Source organism: Argentina anserina, chromosome 6 (genome assembly GCF_933775445.1).
Source record: "Argentina anserina chromosome 6, drPotAnse1.1, whole genome shotgun sequence".
Lineage (NCBI taxonomy): Eukaryota > Viridiplantae > Streptophyta > Magnoliopsida > Rosales > Rosaceae > Argentina > Argentina anserina.
The window spans coordinates 25,514,831-25,538,326 of NC_065877.1; the positions used below are offsets into that span (position 1 = coordinate 25,514,831).

Sequence of the window (23,496 nt, forward strand, 5' to 3'; positions counted from 1 at the left end):
GGGCCTCAAGGTGTCGCCGGATAGAACCGCATAGGACGTCGGAAGAGAGCGACGTGGGGGCGCCAGAAGACATCGACGTCGTTGCTGGTTCGCTACCGTTCTGGGTCGTGCGAGCTTGCGTGCGGCGACATCGTCGAGAGGGCATCTTTCTGGGACAAAGGGTGACTCGGGATATGCAGGGTTGTCATGGAGGGGCAAAGCATGTTCGGGTTGGTTGCGACGACACTAGTGTAAGAGAACGCCGATCTAGAGAGACGTTGAGGCTACAGGTTTCAGAGGCGGCCTCGAAAGCAAAGGGCAATGTCGAGAGGCTTCTTGGGCACGCAGAGGGGCACTCAAGGCTCGAGTGCTGGATGGGAGCAAGGGCGGTGCCGGGAACGCAGCACCGGGTCGACCTCTGCAGGTTGAAGGAAGGCCGGGGTGCCTAGATAAGATTTATGGGTGCCCGGGACAAAACCGATTTTTGTTTTTTTTTTTCCAGCATAATAATTTGTTTTTCTTCATCTTCCATCGAATTTTTGTCATGACAGAAGTAATTGACATATTCTTTTGTCGAATTATTTTCACGACATAAATACTTTTTTTCAGAAATTAGGGTTTTAGACCTATGAACTCAGGGTTATAACTACATGCTGATAACGTGTTACAGAAAAATATATTACGCATCGAATGAGGAGAAGTATCATCTTTATTCATTGATAAGGAGACCTTATATATAAGCATTACATTGAGTATCATGTAGATTCAGGGATTATATATCCTTCCTAAACTAGACTAACCTATATTAATTAGGACAAGATATACTAGAATATTACAGAGAGTAATTTTCCTACAACAGTATTGACTTTTTCAACATATATGAAATTACCAAAATGATATATAGTGAACAAAAAGGAAAAAAAGAAGAAGAGAATTCTAAACATACGTATTTTACAATAGCAAATATAAATGAATTTTTCATTTTTCGTCAATTCTTTACTTATTACAGGAAAACTTCCATTTGGAAATTGGAATAAGATGACTTATTTAATTGAGAAAATACCCAAAATAATACATGAAGTATCGTGAAAAGTATTTTTTGGTACCTACGAATTTTTGTTACCCAAAATGGTACCTGAACTATTGCACCGTTACCCAATATGGTATCTCCGTTAGTTTCTCCGTTAAATTGATGATGTGACATGTATTTAGAAGGACAAAATGGTCTATACACAAATTTTTTTATTTCCTATCTCTTTTCCTTCAAAATTCTCACAAATTCACCAAAATGACTGAAAATTTGCTGGACTTGATAAATCATACCTATATTATTTGTAAATTTATTTACAATATTTTTTATGAAATTTGTAATTTTAAGAGGAAAATCAACTCTTGTATCACAAAACATAACACAAGTTTTAGCATATATATATATATTTGTTTAGCAATAATAACAAAATTAATTTTAAAATTATTATTTTTCCTATTACTTATAGTCTCGAAAATTAATAGTCTCGAAAATTGATAAAATTTATTAATTTAGCTATATATTAATATATCAATAAATTAATAATCTATTAATTTATTAATTTATTTATAACTTATTAATTTATCAAGACATAATAAATATTTTGTTTCATTTTGTCGAAGAAAAAAGTTTTTACTTACATTGTTTATTTATTACGTATAACTTATTAATGTAATAACCCAAATTTTTCGGAACCATTATCGAGTTGATTTCAATTTATAAAGTTTGTAAAATTCATTTAACACGATAATTGGTGGTTCACGATATTTCGAAATGAAAACGGAAACGTTCTTAGAACGTTTATTTAGAAAAACGTTACATTTCCGCGACGTAATAATCGATTTTTATTTCATCGCTTGTTTGAGAAAACGTTCTTCACGAAAGTTGTAGAGCTCGTCGATACGAGTTCGTGGACGCATCACGCGTTCGAATCGGACGTCGGACGTGAAAGTTATTAACGTCAGAAGTTCGTTTCCGATTTTGGAAACTAGTATATAAATGAATTGTTTCAGTTTAGGGTTTCCAAAATTGGAAACCCCTCACCCGCGCCCCCTCTCTCGTTTTCTTTCTCTCTCCCCCGAGTTCCCTCTCTCTCCGGCGATCTCTCCCTCCGACCGGCCGTGTCACACACCGCCAGGCTCAAGACCACCGCACGGACCACCTCAGCTACCCTGGAGCTCACCGTGCCGTGCCTCGCTGCCGTGAGAATGCCTGACGTCGCCAAAGATTCTGCAAATCCTTCGCCGTGCTTCTCCGCCGCCACAGTGCTCGAGGCGAGCTCGTAACCATCAAATCGAGGTGAGATTGATGCTAGGGATGATTTTTGTGTGTTTGGAGTGAGATTAGAGATCAGATGGAGGAGGAGGTTTACCGCCGCTTAGAGGTGGCGCGTGTGTTAGCCTAGGGGTGGTCTGAGACCGTAGGAGGGTGGAGGAGGAGGAGAGGAAGGTTTTGGGGGCGGCGGTGGCGTGCTACGCGCCGGCTTTAGGCTCGGAGTGTGGGCCCCACGCGCGGCCTGCCGGAGGTGGCGTGTGTACCCCACGCGCCGCCACGTTCGGCGGCGCGTGAACAGTGATTTCAAACAGTAATTGTAAAAATTTATTTTTACGACGATGAATGTAAAAAGATAATTTACGTATGGTAAATGTAAATTTCTTTTACGTACAGTAAATGTAAATGAAATTACTTTCAGTAAATATAAATGGTAATTTCGAAAGGGTAATTTAGTAATTATTATTTACTGAGACAATATTTACATTTGAATAGTATTCATACGTACAGAAAAATACGTAAACAGTATGTACACGTACATGAATACGTAATTGATGTGTATTTGTACATAAATATATGAATAGTACATACGTGAATAATTCATATTATTACTGTTTCGGCATTTAAAGGTTTACGTAATGATTCTAAATTCTTTTCTTATCTTTTCAAGGTGATCGTTAAATCAAGAAAATAAGTTACTGTCGGAATTGTGGAATTACGCTCGAGTTTATAAGGTGAGTAAAATATCACATATTTACGAATCTACCCTTGCGGAGATTCAAAATTATGCAGAATTTTAAAGAATGAAGTATGACATGTATATCATATAGTGGAGTATATATATACTTGTAGAAATGGTAAATAAGTACATTTATATATAGTTTGCTATATTATATACTGTTATGATTTCGTTGTGAATATGTCATTTTGATGACGAGATTATATATCGAGCATGTGTTTTGATTTTACAATATGACATGTGGTTTTAACATGGAGATTGTTAAAACTTTTTTGTCTTCAGACGTGATTGATGTCTTCGGACGAGTTTTTGTCTTCGGACGTGATTGATGTCTTCAAGCGAGTTTTTTGTCTTCGGACGTTTTTATGTCTTCGGACCAATCTTCAGACGTGTTTGGCATGTCGGAACCTAGCCTTTGGTCGGGCGAAAGTTACGATACAGTTAGAGCTCTAGTCTGTTTGCCGGAGTACTGCATGTGAGGTAACAGATGGGTTATCGACTCATGAGTACTCATACTTTTGGATGTTGGGTAGTAGGAGGTTGCCCAATGTCGGCGGTGTACTACGTGAGGGGTAACAGAGATGTACCAGCGTTCATTAGTACCCGAACTATAAATGCATTTGGGTAAACAGAGGGGTTGCCCAATTTCTCATGAGCACTTTCATTTTCATATTTTTGGGACAACCAGATAGGCCGTCCATTGACTCATGAGTGCATTTATATTTGTTGATTTGTGGATTTTCGTATATATTGAATGCGAGTTATATTTTTATTTTACTCATACGAGCTGTAAAGCTTACTGGGTTTGTGTTTACAATCCCGGTGCACCTATTCGCAGGTGTCGATTAGTGGGAATCGAATGACAACTCTGAAGACTCGAAGTCGTTCATTTTCCAGCTTGTGGTGAGGATTTATTGTGAATTTGTGTGAGAATTTGTGATGATTATTACATTTCCATTTGGTTTGTAATAATTGGTTGTCTGAGTTGCATTGTGAACTCAGTAATGATCCACTGCGACATTAAAACGATTTCTATTTATTGAGATTTGTTTTAGCGTTTTTCATGACTTCGAAATTTGAGTTTTTATGCTCGAAATTTCGGGGTCGTGACAATTAAATATACTATTTTTTATGTATAACATTGTTCAAAATATTATATTGTTTGATGATGATTATGTTAATTAATTTTTTTAATGAAATCCTCATAAATTTAAAATTTATTATATAAATTATAATATTAATAATTTATATATTTTATGGGGTCTAGCTAAATAAATTTTCGAACTTCTATTATCTTATAAATTTAGTGAATTATTAATTTAACACGTTGGCTCCGAGTTGAGACCGGAAAAAAGTTTTATTTTAGCGAGGTTATTATTTAATCGGGTATTATTTAACGAAGTTTTACTATATTTGGCAAAAAAAACTCTAAATACATGTCACATCATCAATTTAATGGAGAAACTAACGGAGGTACCATATTGGGTAACGGTGCAATAGTTCAGGTACCATTTCGGGTAACAAAAATTCGTAGGTACCAAAAAATACATTTCACGATACTTCAGGTATCATTTTGGGTTTTTTCTCTATTTAATTACTTTTTATTGTCAAAAATTACAACAAATAATATTACCAAACTTCATATATCAATTAAAAAGCTATATGAGTTTTGATAAACTTCGTTTAGGATATGAGGAAAACAATTGTTCAGTGATGTTTGAATTTTTTGGGTTGATTTTAATATTTAGTGAGTTACAGATCAATGAATGAAAAAAAAACAACAACATTATTAATTATAAATTTAAGAGTGAAAGTGAAAATTAATTTGAGATAGATTGTGTAATTATTAAGAATTTTTTTAGTTATCTATAATAATTGCATATTAGAATTGGAAAGAAATTAATGCATAATAATTTGATTGGATTATGAGTATTTTCGGAAAATCAAGGAAATCTAAATAACATTTTGAGCATTTGTAAAAGTGAAATTGAGGTATATTAAGTAAAGATGTCCAAATACCATTTTTGAAGGTATGAATAGAAGCTCCGTTCATTTGATTATCACATTGTACATGTAATTTTATTGCTACTAAGATTCCAACATTCTTGAATCTATAATCCTCTTGAGACCGGCTAGACATATGTTACGTAGTGTTCTAAGACTAACCTAGTACGGTCATTTCAAGAATATTTTCAGTTTTATTTGAGATTTTATTTGAGGAAAATGCAGATCGTCTATCACAAATCTAGGTGTTGCATAAAATTCGTAAAAATCGAACCCACTTTTGCCATAGCCATACATTGAACAACCTTCACGTGGCCACAGTCGTCCTAAATTCTTTTACGAGAGAACACTTGCTCAATAAGCAGATCTTTATGCGAAATCTTCTCCAGATTTTTCTCTTGGTCAAATCTTTGTGAGAAGCAACTCGTGGCCATAAATCACAGCACAATTTGGCACGTCCAATTCTCCACGAGCAATAGACTCAGTCCCGTTGCTATTCAAAACTGGTTCTTGTTCTGGTTCTATTATGTCCACTTGGTCTTACAATGCCCACACCTCTCTAATAGTTAAACAGATCCTCAATAGTAGAATTATCAAGTAATCCTCTTTCTCCTTCATAACTATCTTCCCTTACAAATATCCCTCTCTACTTTCTGGGTTTGTGATTTTTACGACTGTACCTGATATCAGCTTCAGCTTTGGTTTTTATGAGGTGGGATCATTTTAACGACAACTGATATATTTAATATTGTGTCTCTGATTGATTATCCATGCATTATTTGTGTTAAAACTGCGTGTGTTCTTAATGTTGTTACTGTATCTTTATTTGCTACTTCAAGGAATATATATCGGTCTTGGGGTAGCTATGCAATCAATGTGCATGAACCTATAACTCATTCTAGTTTCTGGGTTCTAAATTTTGAACTAGTTCCCAAAATGTGCTGTTTCGAAGTAGGTTGAATTTCTTGATGAGCCAATTTATATTCCATATTCGAGTTTTGGTTGGTGATCGAAGGAATACAGGTTGGATCTTATGAATTTACTATAGATCTTGATTTCTGTATGAATGAGAAATGGAGAAGAACAAGAAAAAGTGATGATCCCTATATGTTCTAGGCTAATTGTAAATGAAACAGAGAATGAGGGCTTAGAGGGTCTCCAAGGAGCAAGATGGCTCTCTATATATGAGTAGTTCAGTATAGTGGAAAGGTGAGATACTTGTTGTATTTGCTTGATTTCATACATAGATTACAATTGTATATATAGCCTAATTTACACTAATTGCTCCGTGATTCACGGAGGGAACCACGGGCCGTGATTCCCGGCTTGATTCACGCCGACACTCCCCCTCAAGTTGGTGCATACATATCAACCATGCCCAACTTGCTAAGTGAATTATAAAATGCCTTTTTAGACACTCCTTTTGTGAGCATATCGGCAAGTTGCTCTTCTGTACAAACAAAAGGAAAACTAATGATCTTCGCTCTAGTTTTTCCTTTATAAAGTGACGATCAACCTCCATGTGTTTCGTACGATCATGTTGCACAGGATTATGTGAAATATCAATAGCTGCCTTGTTGTCATAGTACAACTGCATAGCACATTTAGGCTTAATACCCAAATCTTGTAGTAAATTTCTAAGCCATAATAATTCGCACACTCCCTGAGCCATACCTCTGTATTCTGCTTCAGCACTTGATCGAGCTACCACATTTTGTTTCTTACTCTTCCATGTAACAAGATTACCCCCAACAAAGGTGAAATACCCTGATGTGGATCTCTGATCTGTGATATTTCCAGCCCAGTCTGCATCTGTGAAGCCACAAATTTCAAGGATATTATTGCGATTAGAGAACATTACTCCTCTCCCCGGAGCTGACTTCAAGTACCTTAAGATCCTTATAACAGCATCCATGTGGTCCTCACTGGGATTATGCATGAATTGACTTACTACACTTACTGCATACGCAACATCTGGTCTGGTATGTGATAGATAAATCAGGCGTCCAACTAGCCTCTGATAACGAGGTTTGTCAGTAGGGATTTGATCTGGCTACTCTGCTAACCGATGGTTCTGCTCAATAGGAGTATCAATGGGAGTGCAATCCAACATACATGTCTCTGTTAGAAGGTCAAGAATGTACTTCCTCTGACATAGATAAATACCTTCATTTCCCCGGGCTACTTCAATGTCTAAGAAGTACTTGAGTGTACCTAGGTCCTTCATCTCAAACTCTTGGGCAAGTTGTTTCTGTAATCTATCCACCTCAACAATATCATTCCCAGTAACTACCATATCATCAACATATATAATTAATGCTGTTACCTTCTCTTGTTGATGTTTGAGAAATAACGTGTGGTCTGAATTACTCTGTCTGTAACCAATTTTTCTCATGAATTGTGAGAATCTTCCAAACCAAGCACGAGGTGACTGTTTAAGACCATACAATGACTTTCTCAATCTGCATACAGAGGTAGTTGGAGAAGTGGCCACATATCCAGGCGGAAGATCCATGTATACTTCATCTGTCAGTTCTCCATGAAGGAATGCATTCTTAACATCAAACTGTCTAAGTGGCCGGTTCAAGTTAGCAGGGACAGAGAGCAATACCCGGATAGTGTTTATTTTTGCAACAGGTGCAAATGTCTCATCATAGTCTATGCCATATGTCTGGGTGAACCCATTTGCTACTAGTCATGCTTTATACCGGCTCACTGACCCATCTGGATTATGCTTCACTGTAAACACCCAACGACATCCTACAGTCTTCTTGCCATCTGGTGGAGGTACAAGCTCCCAAGTATTGTTCTTTTGTAATGCTTCCATCTCTTCCTCCATTGCTTTTCTCCATTTTGGATCTCCCAATGCATCCTGCACTTTGTTAGGTACTGATACAGTAGATATTTGATTCACAAATGACTCATATGACTTAGATAATCTTTTGGTAGATATAAAATTTGCCACAGGATAGTTGGCTTTAGTCTGAAGGGTAGGTTCATATTGTTTTGTTGGTTGACCCCGAGTAGACCTATTTGGCAAGACAATAGTCTACTATTAACCCCAGTAGAATGACTAACCTCAGGTGAGTGATCTTCTGTACCAGATGAGCATTGGTCAGGGGTATAAATGACTGTACGGGAGACATGAGGGGCAGTTGTGTTGTCAGCTTCTGGTGCCTGAATGTCTGTAGTGACAACCTCCGGCGGTGCATGTGTAGTTGACACATTGGTAATCTCATAGACGGGCTCTCTTGTCACCATATCGATGGGCTCACTTATCTCCCCCTCTCCATGATACAACTCTTCAAAATATGAATTCTCCCCCTGAAGAGCAGTATCAGAAGAGGAAAAATAACTCATGTCCTCAAAAAAGGTAACATCCATAGTGACATAGTACTTCCGGGTGGGAGGATGATAGCACCGGTATCCTTTCTGATGGCTTCCGTACCCAAAAAACACACATTTAACTGCCCGGGCATCCAACTTAGACCGCTGATGTGGTGGAAGATGAACAAAAGCAACACAACCGAAAACACGGGCAGGAAGATTATGAAAAGAGAGTAATGAGACATGAGATGCAAGCACCTCATAGGGAACTTTCCCTTGAATGACACGAGATGGAAGACGATTAATGAGGTGGGCGGAAGTAATGACAGCATCACCCCAAAGGTATTTAGGCATATGGGCACTAAAAAGAATACACCGAGCCATATCAAGTAAATGACGATTTTTTCGTTCAGAAATCCCATTTTGCTCAGGTGTGTAAGGACACGTTGTTTGATGAACAATGCCGTGTGTGTTAAAGAATTCATGAAAGACATGATTCACATATTCCCCCCATTATCAGAACGAAGAACTCGAATGGTGGCATTATATTGTGTTTGGACAGAGGCATGGAAGGCACGAAAAGCTGGAAAAACCTCATCTTTATTTTTAAGAAGAACAATCCATGAAACACGTGTGCAAGCATCAATAAATGACACAAAATAACGCATTCTTGACACAGTAGACTCTTTAGAGGGTCCTCAAACATCAGAATGAATTAATTCAAAAGGAAAAATAGTTTTGGAAGTACTAGGTGAATAAGTAGATCGATGACTCTTACCCAAAACACACGTCTCATAACGTAAAACAGACTCGTCCACACTAATAAACAAAGATGACATAGAGGTTTTCATAACACTAAAAGATGGATGTACTAAGCGACGATGCCATAACCAAATTTCACTTAGGACATCCACCTCACCATTAGCATTAGTAACATAGGGTACGGGTGGAGGCGACAATATGGTAAAATAAGATTTGTCATAAGTCATATGATCAGACGCACCAGAATCAATAATCCATGTACCAGAACTAACAAAGTGAGAAATATTGAAAGCCATACCAATTTGACCACGACCATTGATGGAGGCTGTAGGTGCTCTTCCAGCGGTATGAGAATTCGGAAGAGATGGTGCCGGAGAATGAGCATGAACAGTAAGATTGGAAACGACAACCGGTGCCTAAAGACTATGCTCTTGCTTTTGGATATATGTGAAAGCAGTGAGTAGAGAACCCTCCATTTCGTGTCCAGAACCCATTAAAAGAAACAATAGAAAAATGAGGGATTAGAGAGCAAACAAAAAAAAAATCTGGCTCAGGTGCAGTTGTACTGACGATGCACTGGAACTGACGGTGGACTTTCTACTGACGGTGCACTTTCCCTGACGGTGTACTTGCACTGACGGTGTACTTGCACGGACAGAGAAAAAAAAAGATACTGAATCTGGCCGAACCGGGCCGGGTCGTGGAAACCGGGTTGGGTCGTGGAAACCGGGTCGGGTCGAATCGAGTCGGGTCGGGTCGAACCGAGTCTGGGCCGGGCCTGATTGAAGCTTGGGCGGGGCAAAATGAAAAACGGGTCGGGATTTTAGGTTTTTATTCGAGAGGGATCTTGAGAGAGGCCGATTCGAGAGTGATCTCGCGGCGATGGCAGAGGAGCGACTTCGGGCGGAGGCAGCAGCAGCGACGTCGGACTTGTGGTGAGGAGCGGCGCGGCGGTGGAGGAAGCTAGCTGATCTCGATCTCCGGTGGAGCAAGAGGCAGGGCTTGCCGGCTTTGGGTTTGAATGCAGCGTCGAAAGGTGGGAGATCCGATCTGGGGCAGATGACGATGTCGATGTCGTTTTCGAGCGGCGATCTGCGGTGGTGCGAGGGTTAGGGTCGGTTCCGAGTTGGGTTGTCTGGGCTAACCGACTGATCCGATGCAGCCGGATCGGGTCTTCAAAGGAGGAAGGCAACGGCGCTTGATTGTTGCAAAAAGGGCAGCACGTCGGGTCGAGTGCGGAGGAGCGGTCGACTTTGGGTCGAGCGGCGCCGGAGAGCAGCAGCGTCGGAGGAGGCAGCGGTGAGCACGAGGGCGGTAACCGGCCGGAGAAGAAAAACGGGAAAAACCCAGAAAAAAGAGCACGAAGGCTCTGATACCAAGTGGAAAGGTGAGATACTTGTTGTATTTGCTTGATTTCATACATAGATTACAATTGTATATATAGCCTAATTTACACTAATTGCTCCGTGATTCACGGAGGGAACCACGGGCCGTGATTCCCGGCTTGATTCACGCCGACAAGTATCCCTATATGTTTAGTCGCCATGCTTTTGCTAACAACAATAGCAGCACCTTTCTTCCATCCACATCCTGGAGTGATGTGAGTACATTCAGTACAACAATCTATCTAGATTGATTTTTGCATTAATAAAGATTCATTATTTTTCATTTAAAGAAGAAAAACAGAAAAGACTTGCATGCTGCAGATTTCTGGTTTTTAATGCCTGTTTCAGACTTTCAGCTATGTTCTCTTATAAGTTATTCATGAAAGGCTTTCTATTGAGAGATTGCAAGGGATTGTGAGCAGTTAGGATTTGTTGCGTGCAGAGTTTTCTGTTAACTGTTGCAGCTTGTGCTTGTTTCCAATCTTAGGTTACACTTTTAGAAACACAGATCCAGTTTATGTGGGATTATAGTTGGTAAGAGTAGGTTAGAGTTGTTTCTCCGTGTATAAGTTCTTGGAGTTGTATTTCAGTTGTACATTATCATCATATCAATACACTTGAGTTATTTTTTCTCAGTATCAATTTCTTCACTTTCATACCTTCATATTGTACTTAGCTGACTTGCTTTGTTGTAGTGACATTTTATTCTTTTAGAGTTTCTCCTATGATTTAATTGTTTCACTATTAGTCGTAAATCTCAAACACCCGATCGTCTATGATTCGTCTTTAGTTTGGTTGTAGTTTCACTGTTTTGGAATTGCTAAGATGGTTGCTTTGAGTGCCGCCTGATATATCTCTTGGGTACTTTTCTAAGGGTTAATGACTTAATGTCTTAATGTAATGATCTGTACCTCTAGGTTGGTTGGTATCCATCAAAGGAGTATTTTGACTCCATATTGCAGCTTGGTTGTGGCTTCTAATTTCTCAGAAGATTCAGTCTTACTCTTCTATCAGAGGCCAAGATATATACTACAATGGCAAACTATGAAATGGTATCCTCCAAGTTAAATTCTGAAAATTTGATTTCCACAAGGCCATCATCATGTTCAGCTAACTGGGATCCATTCAGACAACACAGTACCTCCAACTTGAGAAATTTTCCTTCTAAAAAGTTTGGAAATGAGGATGAATTCAGATCCGCTGTCTCGTCCCAAGTAACAACTATGTATTGTAGAGACAGTCTGCGGAGAAAAGGGAAGGACAAACTACATCAGTTGAGCTACACATTGCAACTTAAAGATGATTATACTGAAACAACTAACGGAAGTAGCACCATAGAGCTGAAGTCGAGACAATACTTGGATAAACACATAGATGAGAGTCCAAAAGCATGTCATAGTAATGAGGACCCTGTGAAAAAGTCTATTTCTCTCACTTTAGCTAGAGTCAGGGAGTTTGAAGATATATCATCTAGCTCATCAAAAAGAGTTGAGCATTTTGAATCATTAAAGAGGAAACATGCATCTATTAGTCCAGAATCCAGAGGCAGACAAGTGACTGATCTGAACAAATTACACGGTCAAGATGCACACTTCAACACAGAGCATTTGCCTGCAGTGTATGACAAAGAGGCCTTAAAAGATGACCGTTTGTTAGAATCTAGAATCGGATTAGTTGAAGACATTTCATCAAAGGGGAAAATGGAATCATATATGAGGTCATTTCTTGGGGATGATAAGTTTCCAACCAAGATTAAAAATAACTGTGAAAGAAGTGAAGAAAATTGTGGGGTTATGCGTGTTGGAATTTCAGACAGGCTTGAATATCTCTCAGATATGGTGGAGTCACGTACAGCTGTAGATATATCCCCTGATGATGTCATGGGAGTACTAGGTGAACAGCAGTTCTGCAAAACGAGGGAAGCTATTATCAAGTAAGTCGTATCTACTTCTTGTTGAGTTGGTGTATTGAATCATTAAATTTTACGACCCGAATCTTTTACGATTCGTGGCGATAATAGTTTAATCTTTTACTCGGAACGAGAGTCGTACTAAGTGTAACGACTCTAAAAGTTTACATTTCGATGCGTAAGTTTTTTGGGAAAACTTCCTTCACGGAAATCGTAGAGCTCGTCGATACGAATTCGTAGACACGTGACACGTTTAAATTGGTTATGGTATGTAAAAGTTGTTAACAACCGAAGTTTAGGAATTGAAATTCGTTTTTAAGTGTTCACAAGGGCATATTGGTAATTCCACAAATCTATTCTAATTCCACAAATCTCTTCTTCTTTTCCTTTCTTTTCTTACCCGAGCTCTTTCTCTTCTTCCTCTGCCGATGCTGATAAGGTCACCTCCGACCATCATCTCCATGGATCATCACCACCGTTCGATTCACCACTTCATTCCGACCAAAACCAACCCAGAAATCAGAAGTAACCCATCACCATTCGTCTCCACCTTCACCAGTCGACCTACCACCGAGAGTTCTTCACTATCCGGCCACAACCTCGTCGCATCACCATAATAGCTAGACTCTGGAGCTAAAGAAGGGAAAAATCCGGAAGATTGGGTGTCAATTGAGCCCTGGCGAGTGCAGTCCCGACGCAGTCCAATCGGTGGCTCTGCAATCTCCGACTTCCGGCGACGATCCGGCCTAGCCACTACTAAAATCGGAGTCAGAAGCCCCTAATTATTCAAACCCCTATCCTTGACCTTCAATTGGTCCAGCTCCGCCTGTAGCTCCGCCACCCATGGTGGCTAGGGTTTTCAGAAACGATTTCTGATAGGTAACTCTTGCTTCTCTCTCGTTTTAGAGCCTATTTTTATGTTGGAATGAGTTCTAAGACAATCCTTTTAATTTCTGGATTTCTTGTTCTTCATGTTCTTCGACCTCGGGATGGTTTGGTGTTTCTGAGCTCGATTCCAATCTCCTTGGCGTCTGTGGTGAAGCCTTGAATCGAATTGGGACCTTTCTGGATCGGGTTGATCATTCGACTCCAAATTGGTGGATTTCTGTTCCACCGAGCCCGTGGAGAAGCTTCTGGGAATTGATTATTCCAAGGTAATTACAGCTTTGGAAATTCAAAGTCAGATTGAATTGATTTGTAATGCTGCTGTGATATTGTTTCTGAAATGGAATTCTTGAGCTAGAGGATTCTTTAGAGATGATTTTCCTGTATTACTTGCTTGGTGGCTTCATGTTTGGAAGTGAATTGTAAACAGGATGCTCTATAGTTATTGTTTCTGTCGAATTGTTATGGTTGGTATAACGATGGCTGAAATTGGATCATATATATTGGAAGCTTTCTGGTGGTATCGTTTGCCAAGTCAAATTGATGTATTTCAATTTGTGTTGTGTTCTGGAGGTTCTGTACAGTGACTTTGGTTTGGTAATTTGTAATTGAAGCTTGATTAGTTCGATCCATTTGATCATGGCAATTGATGACAATTGTTTATATTATGAGTTAATTTAAGTTGTTGTTAAACTGTGATATGTGAATTGGAATCTCCTAAGTCGTAGAATACGTAAAGTTTGGTCCTGGCCATATATATACTGAGAGGTGGAAGTTTTGGTTACTCAGTTAATTATATTGTTGTTTAAGGCCAAGGTTATGAACAGAAATTGATACTTTGGAGTAAGTAGCATTCCTGTCAGACATCATGATCATGGAAAGTGATTACAGTTTTTTTTGTTTACCGTTTTGTTATCCTGAATTGCGTATTGCCGTATTGGTATGAAACTGAGGAATAAGAAGAATTGGATATATGTTGGGTGCCCATAGTAGATTTATGGGAGCAAACTGAAGTAAATTCAGTAAATGTTAACAGAGAAAAATACATGTATTAATTGTTGACCTTGATGAGATTTAAGAACTTGATTTGGTTCTTGCACCTTGTTGCTTATTTCCATTTCTTTGGTGAAATAGTAGAAATGGAAATGGATCTCCATAGTAATTTTGTTTACTTCCTATGCAACAAACATTGAAAAAAAATATAAAAAAATAAATAAATAATTGAGTATCCACCGATATTACATTATCAAGTGGTATTCGTTGAAAGCGTGTTTTCACTTTGATTTAGTCAATTCTCGGATTAGACGATTATTAGTCGTCATGATTGTTTATGACCGTGGTCAAGTCATTATTGACTATAAATGAACTACGAATGGCTTGATCCCTCGTAGAGGGTACGTAGGCAGCCCAAACAAAGTTTGGGTGCAGCCACAATTATTTTAGATTAGATTTCGGTTTGTTGGTTTTAATTTGGTTTTTAGTGCGTAATTAGGTTAGTTTTGGGACGGGTCGTCTCAATTAACCTTCTGGATTGATTTCTCCATTTACATTCTCATTTGTGTTTTCCTACCAGTACAAAGTTGTGCTTATTTCCTGTCTAAACTTTAGCTCTAATCCAATCTATGCCCTTCTATTTGCAGTCAACAAAGAGCTTTTGCAGTGCAAGTGTTTGAGCTGCATAGGCTAGTAAAGGTAATACCTTCCGTGGTGGATTGTCAGTTTTTCTGCTATGAAATATCCGCGTCTACATATTTAGCTATCAGTTAGACTCATCCATGTCGGCCGGTAAAAATTGAAAATGAAACAGGTTCAACAGCTGATTGGTGCATCACGAGATACATTGTTCGAAGGAAGACCATTTATGCGAAACCCTGCAATGAAAGCATCCGCAGAAAAGAATGCATCACTCGAGGGAGCTAAGGAGCTATCTCCTTCAATTGTGAAAATCAAACACCATCATCAGAAGTCATATACAAATATTGAATGTGGTGAGGACAGTACAATAGAAAAATTGCCTCTTCCTTTTTTCAACAATGATACCAACAACAGAGGACTAGGTATGCAAAAAACTAATTATGGTCAATACTCAAGCAAAACATCACCACCTTCTGAAGCCACCGAACCCGCCCCGTGGTGTTTCCGACTTCCACCAGGAAATATGTGGTTAGTTCCAGTGATGTCATCTTCTGAGGGACTCACTTGCAAGCCTTATACAGGGTCATGCCCTCAAAATGGAGGTTTCATGCCACCAATTTATGGTAGCTGTAGCCCTATACAGAGCCTTGATCCAGGAAACAAGAACTACTCAAATGCAGCTTATGGTGTTCCACTTTCTTATCAACAAGGGATTGGAATTGGTGCACCACCGCCTTTGCTTCAGACTTATTTTCCACCTTATGCCGCGCCAGTCATCAATCATTCAAGTCACGAAAATCCTTTATCTTTTGGGGAAAGTAAATTCACCTGGCCTCATCAAAAGCTCATGCAACATATCCAGCCAGACGAGGGAAGTAATGCCACGTTACGTGGGGAACACTCGAGCTCCTGTACTGAATGAATTGCAGGGTAGTGCACCGAGCAGCCCTTCAGACAGGACCAAAGGCAATGTGCTTCCCCTTTTTCCTTCAGCTCCTCGAGTTGAGGAACCTGCTCAAAATGTTCAAATGAGTGAGCATCAGACGCGCGTGATCAAAGCTATTCCTCGCAGTTTTAGATCAGCAACTGAATCAGCAGAACGTATATTTTTGTCAATACAAGAAGAGAGGAAGTCAATGTAGATACACACATCAAAGAGGAAAATTCATATACATGCCCACTAACTATCACACTAAAAATTGTTTGATAGTTCTGCTGTGATCTATGATCAATTGGATATAATACATTATATATCTTTCAGTTTGTGCGGCTTGGATGTACGGATGGTAAAGTAAACCAGATACATCTCAATCCGAAAGTAATAATAACTAGCTGATCTAGTATCCAAAAATGAGGTGAGCTAATTTAATTGCAAACACATTTTGCGAAAAGTTCATTCCCTCAAAAACTGTATGCATCCTCCAAGCTCGCACATTGATTAAATATATATCAATGCAGATTCCTCAAGCACATTTTGAAGGGCGAAAACCAGATTTCACAGCAACATCTCCAACCTCAATTGGCATGTGATTTGGATGTGTAATGACCCGAGTTTTCGAAAACATTTATTGGATTGTTTTTAGATTTTTAAAGTTGTGAAATTCATTAAACGACATTTAGTTGTTTTGCGACTTTGTGAAACGAAAACGGAAACGTTAACGGAACTTTTATTTAGAAAAACGTTACGTTTTCGCAACGTGAGAATCAACTTTTACTCCGTCGCTCGTTTGTGAAAACTTCCTTCACGAAAGTTGTAGAGCTCGTCGATACGAGTTCGTGGGCACGTCAGCGTTCTAATCGGACGTCGTACGTGAAAGTTATTAGCGACGGAAGTTAGTTTCCGATTTTGGAAGTGGGTATAAAAGGAAACTTTTCAGAAGTAGGGTTTCCATTTTCGGAAACCCTCTTCTCACCTCACCCCGCGCCTCCCACTTCTCTCTCTCTCCCCCTCAGAAAACTCACCGTCCATCCACCACCGCCGACCGACCGTGTCCCTCACCGCCTAGCCCAGAAGAGTCGCACGGCCCTCCGCATCTGACCTCGAGCTCGATGCACCTCGCCTCGCCGCCGTGAGCCTCGCGCTCCAACCCGAGACTTGCAAATCACCCCGCCGCTATCAAGCTCCACTCCGACGACTCTCCGGTGATTTCAAGGCGTGAAATAGGTAAGGTTGTGTTTGAATTGATTGATTGTGTTGTTGGTTGGTGTGATTTTGTTGAAATTGGATCGATTTGGTGTGGATCGGAGGAGGAGAGGGTGAGGATGATACCGCCGCCTTAGGCGGCACGTGAGGGGCAGTGAGGTAGCCTAGAGGCGGTCTGAGACTGTAGGAGGGTAGATGAGGAAGAGAGAAAGAGATTTGGGGCGACGGTGGCGTGCTAGGCGCTAGTGTTAGAGTCGGCAGGTGAGCACCACGCGCGGTCGCCGGAGGTGGTGCGCGTACTTCATGCGCCGCCACGTGCGGCGGCGCGTGAACAGTAATTTTGAAACAGAAATTTTGTAAAAATTTATTTTTACGTACGGTGAATGTAAAAATTAATTTACGTACAGTAAATGTAAATTTTTTTTATGTACGGTAATTGTAAATGTAAATTACGTACAATAATTGTAAAAGTAATTTCAGAAGGGTAATTCGGTAATTATTATTTACTGAGACAGTATGTACAATTGAATAGTACTTAGACGTACTTAAATACGTAAATAGTAGCGTTTTATTAAAAACGTATATAATAAACCCTGTAAAACATCATCGTTAGTATAGAATAAGCAGTGATCGTTCTTTCCGGGGAATTGAAGGGAACTCTAAACTTTTAGTGTTAACAAATAATGGGGGGTTTGAGATTGATTATTAACTACTAAAATAAAACATAAATTACTATTTACATGATCGACTTCTCTTTAACAAACTTAAACCAAATTTACCATTACACCACATAATTACAAGTTCGAACCTATCATGCATTCTAATTCGACCAACTACATACTTTTTAGACACCAATACAATTAGAGCCTTAGGGGAACATCTAATCGTGCAAGATTTCAATTAACATTTAGATTGACTTAGGGCCTAATCTAAATTTGCATGCAATCAAATTCAATAACACTTAGAGTGGAAATCAAATAAGATTACATTTAAGCACCAAATCTTTGTTGGAGATATGTTTCATGTATGGCGTCACCCACCATGGTTTCACATGCAAATTTCCAGAATTTTTACCACTTTTAATCAACACAAACCGAACCTACTTAGGGCATGATTCGATTTGTGTCAATATGGTTGATGAATCTAGCACTTAAACACAATCTTAGGGACTACATCCAAGCACTAAATTCATATGCACATATCTGAAAATTATCTAAAAGTATGAGAAAGATGATTAGAACACAATAATAGAAATACAAACTCATTAATTATAGGAAACCATCAATTTGGCAAAGAACCAAAAATCCAATAAAACAATCTGAAAATTTCGATTCTTAATACAAAACAATAATCTCACACAAACATCATACTACAATCTTCATAGACAAAGTATTGTAAAAAAATCAAAAACAAACAAACCCACGGAGAAGAGTTGCGAGAATCACACGTTGTATGAACCTTGGAAGTGTGTCTTCAATAGTGATTTCGGTGGAGATGGAATTGCTATATGGGGGAGGATGGATTGTTGTTTTGATGAAAGATGTTTGAGGTAGTATTTTGGTAGAGTTTTGGCTCTTGAATGCAAATGAGAAGTGATCCTATTTGAGAGGTGAAGCCATGTATATATAGAGGAAAGATGGAGGGTTTGAAATTGTTTCTTTCTTCCTATAAACATGCCATGCTTTAATCCCTAAAACATGGAAAGTTTTATTCCCTAAAACATGCCATGCTTTAATCCATAAAACATGGAAAGTTTTATTCCCTAAAACATGTCATGCTTTATTCCCTAAAACATGCCATGCTTTAATCCCTAAAACATGTCATGTTTTATTCCCTAAAACATGTCATGTTTTATGCCTTTAATGATCATCTTCTATTTAATTTTTGCATGACTTGGCTCCATCTTTTTTTCTTTAATTATCTCTTCAATCCAATCTGAAAATAAGAAAATAAAATCATAAGTAAGAGATAATTAATTTCAAAACCTAACAAGGATTCCTAGTCAAACTATGGACTCTAAACCAATTATGCGTTTTAACTCATATAAGCACAAAAATGCATCTAATACCGCTCAAGACTCTTACTACGACTCAATGACTCAATAGTACAACAATAAGGGCTAAGCAAAGTACAAATTGAGGTAAAAACATGTTAAAAACGTCGCACAAAGTGCTCCTATCAGTACATGAATACGTATATTAATGTGTAGTGTACATTACTACGTGAATAGTACTTATGAACAGTAATTTCGTAAAAACCAGAAATTTGCTGGACAGTAAAATATTATTACTGTTTCGGCATTTATGGTTTTACGTAACGATTTTAAATCCACTTCTTATCTTTTCAAGGTGATCGATATTTCGAGTAAAGGATTCACTTTCGGAATCGTGGAAATTACGCTTGAGATTATAAGGTGAGTAAAAAGCTCACAATAATGAATCTACCCTTGCGGTGATTCAAGAATATGCTATAGTTTAAAGAATGAACTATGATATGTATTTGATATAATGGAATGTATGTGTATAAATGGTAAATAGGTACATATATATGGTTTGCTATATTATATACTATCGTAATTTCCGTTGTGAATAAGTTTATTTTGGTGTTGAGATTTACATATTGAGCATGTTGATTCGAATTGTATAATATGATGTGATGTTTATTGAATGTGATTTTAACATGGAGTTTGTTAAAACGTTTATGTCTTCGGACGTGTTGTTGTCTTCGGACGTGTCTATGTCTTCGGACGTGTTTTTTCTGTCTTCGGACGTGTTGGCATGTCGAAACCTAGCCTTTGGCCGAGCGAAAGTTACGATACAGTTAGAGCTCTAGTCTGTCTGCCAGGGTATTGCATAAGAGGTAACAGATGAGTTATCGGCTTTTGAATACCCATATTTTGGATATTGGGTAACAGGTGGTTGTCCAATCTCGGCGGTGGACTACATGAGGGGTAACAGAGGTGTACCAATGCTCATAAGTACCCGTATTATAAATGTGTTTGGGTAAACAGAGGGGTTACCCAACTTCTCATGAGCATATATATTTTCACATTATTAGACAACCAGATGGGCCGTCTAATAAGTCATGAGTGTATTTATAATTAATGTTTTGTGGATTTTCGTATATATTTTTATGCGAGTTGTATTTGTTATTTTACTCATACGAGCTGCAAAGCTTACCGGATTTGTGTTTACAATCTTGGTGCACCTATTCGATGGTGTAGGGGATAATTCCACAGGTGTGGATTAGCAGAAATCGACAGACCACTCTGAGGACTTAAAGTTGTTTTTATCGTATCTTGTGGTGAGTATTTGTGTGATTTATATGAGGATATTATGAGGATTTTTATATTTCCATTTGATATAATGTCGAATTATAATTTGGTTTGTAATAATCGATTGAGCTTGAGTTGTATTTTGAACTCAGTAATGATCCGCTGTGACCTTAAGATGATTTCGATTTTATTGAGATTGTTTTAGAGTTTTTCACGACTACAATTTTGAGTTTCATACTCGAAATTTTAGGGTCGTGACAGGATGCACCTAATTTTGCACACGCTGAAATAATCTCGAGTAAAGTATCCTCATTAAGCCCTATCCTAAGTCAATAGCAAACACCTTACGTACATTCTCTCATAGCAATATATCCCATGTCTCTTTTGGTGTTGAATTTGGGCATAACCAGTAACTGTGTAATACCCCGAAAATTCATATCTAATTTTCAACGAGTTCCCGGATATTATCAAGTTGGTCATTGTCCAATTTTATTAGACGAGGATGAAAACGAAAGGGTTCTAAATATTAATTGTTCGAAAACGTTCAATTTGACGAGTCTAAGAGTTGACTTTTGAGTCATTTGGTTTTTAAGAAAAATTCTTACATGAAAGTCGTAGAGCTCGTCGATACGAATTCATGGACATGTGGCACGCCTAAATCGAAGTTCATATGAAGAAATTCAGAATTAAAATGTATTTGGATATTTTTGGAAAATAGTATAAATAGGGGAATTAAAGAGAAAAAGGGGGAGAAAATCAGAAATTCGGATCGGTAGTGTTCACCCCGAAAAAAATCCAGAAATTCTCTCTCCTGAGCAGCCGACTTTGGGCCGCCGGATCTCCGCAGTCCGACCATGATAGAGCGGCGTACCGGTCACGTTTGAAAGGTTACTGTGTCCCCTATCGATTGGTGGCAGCGCTACCCGCCATCTCACCGTCGTTTAGGAGGTTCTCCCGAAAAAAAATATGTTTCGCCGAACTTCAACTCGGAGGATCTCATTCCTCCGGCAACCAATCAGTAAGATTCTTGTCTCATTTTGAAGGTCTTCTTCCATACTACAAACCCTCCAAAAGATTTAATACCAATCGTTCTGTGCTAGGAGAATCGGTGAAAACAAATCTAAGGTTTTTTATATTAAGGCTTTTCGGTTTTTGTTAAATTGAAGTGTTTAGACTCCGAATTAGACTTTGTGGTGAAATAGAATGTTGTTAGGAATGTCATGTAGATTGTGGTGGTGAAATTTGGTGGTCATTGGTAGCGGTCAGTGAACAGTGACGTCTTATTAACAGTACTGCGAACATAAATATGAACAGTACTCTATAAACAATTAATATGGACAGTGTTACTAAACAGTAAACTTGAGCAGTGTTTACAAAATAGAACATTTGAACAGTGTTTCGTAAAAACAGTAAAACATGAACAGTGTTTTATGAACATCATTTAGCTGTACTGAAAAATCGTCACCAGATATTTTACGTATCATTTTCTAACCATTTTATCATGCTATTAGGTGACTGAAGAAACGAGTGAGGAAATTACTTTCAGTGTAGTGGAAGTTGCACGCATGAAATAAGGTGAGTAAACCTCACAATGATCATTATGATCGAAGTAGTATTATAATTATTGAATTTAGTTTGAGTGTCACTATAGTCGTTGCATCACTAGTTTATAAAAATTATTTAAAAAATATGTTTTGGTTTAAATTACATGAACTTGATCGTCTACGGTTCATTGGTAAGTGAAACGCTATTTTAATAAATGATTTTAAAAAGTTTTTTATGATTATGGACTATGGTGAATGTGAGTAAAATCTCACAGTGACGAATCTATCCTTAGCTGAGATTCATAATTACACTTATTTTAAAAGATTGAACTATGATATGTATATGATATAATGGGTTGTGTATATGTATAATTGGTAAAATCGATACATATATATGGGTTGCTATATTATATATTGTCATATTCCCGTTTTCAAATAAGTTTATTAATAGTATTGATATTTATTTATTTGAGCATGTCACTTGGTTTTGTACAATAACATGTGATGATTGTTTTGTACGTGGTTTTAACTTGAGTTATGTTAAAACGTTTTGTTGTCTTCGGACCTGTCTTCGGACGTGTAGGCATATCGGAACCTAGCATTGGTCGGGCGACAGTTACGATACAGTTAGAGCTTTAGTCTGTCTGATGGTGTACTGGCATGAGAGGTAACAAATGGGTTACCGGCTTGTGAGTACCCATATTTTTGGGAGTATTGGGTGACAGATGGGTTGCCCAATGGCCGACGGTGTACTGCATGAGGGGTAACAGATGAGTATATGGGTCTCATGAGTACCCGTATTATAAATGTAATTGGGTAAACATATGGGTTGCCTGATTTCCCATGAGCACTTATATTTTCAGATATTATTGGGCAACCAGATGGGTCATCCTTTGACTCATGAGTGCATTTATAATTGGATGTTTCAATATTTATTCTCGTATTACTATGCATGTTATTTTGTTGTTTTACTCATACGATCTGCAAAGCTTACCGGGTTTGTGTTTTACAATCCTGGTGCACATATTCGATGGTGTATGGGATAGTTTCGCAGGTGTGGATTAGCATAATTAGAGGGCTTTCGCTGAAGATTGTCGAAGATTTCTTTATGCTGTTTGTAGTCAGGATTGAGTGAATTTTACATTTCCATTGGTTGTGTATTATTCAAGTCAACTGAGTCATCATGTGGACTCAGTTTCGATACACTGTTATGATAAGATGATTTCAATATACTCGAGATTGTTTTAGAGAGTTTTCATGGCTTCAAATTCGAATTTTTATTATTCGAAATTCGGGGTCGTGACAGTTGGTATCAGAGCGTAGGTTGCGTATTTGGTGATCTATCAATATCATTCAGGAGCGATAGCCCGACTGCAGGGGATCCCCATCACATTCTCTTCAGTATTGATATGTCACTGGGTACGCAAGAGTGTTAGGAGCCACACCTTAAGGTTTGGTCCTTTAAAAAGAAGTGTTGTGATGATACTTCGATGATTCATCTTCCCTCTAAATATCTTGATTACTAGCGGGACACAGGAGTAGAAGGTACCTTATCTATTTTGATATGTCGCTAGAGTACTATTTGACACGGGAGCATCACACTATGTTATT

General features: G+C 38.4%; 1 protein-coding gene across 1 annotated transcript; it reads left to right on the top strand.

Moving 5' to 3' along the window:
* Nucleotides 1-6,087: 6,087 nt before the first annotated feature.
* On the top strand, nucleotides 6,088-16,136 carry LOC126797158 (protein HEADING DATE 3B). The gene is given in 9 exon segments (XM_050523830.1): nucleotides 6,088-6,160; nucleotides 6,163-6,202; nucleotides 10,650-10,710; nucleotides 11,417-11,472; nucleotides 11,474-11,507; nucleotides 11,509-12,428; nucleotides 14,930-14,981; nucleotides 15,097-15,765; nucleotides 15,767-16,136. Coding segments are annotated over 9 exon segments (2,205 nt in total). The 3' UTR covers nucleotides 16,067-16,136.
* Nucleotides 16,137-23,496: the final 7,360 nt, after the last annotated feature.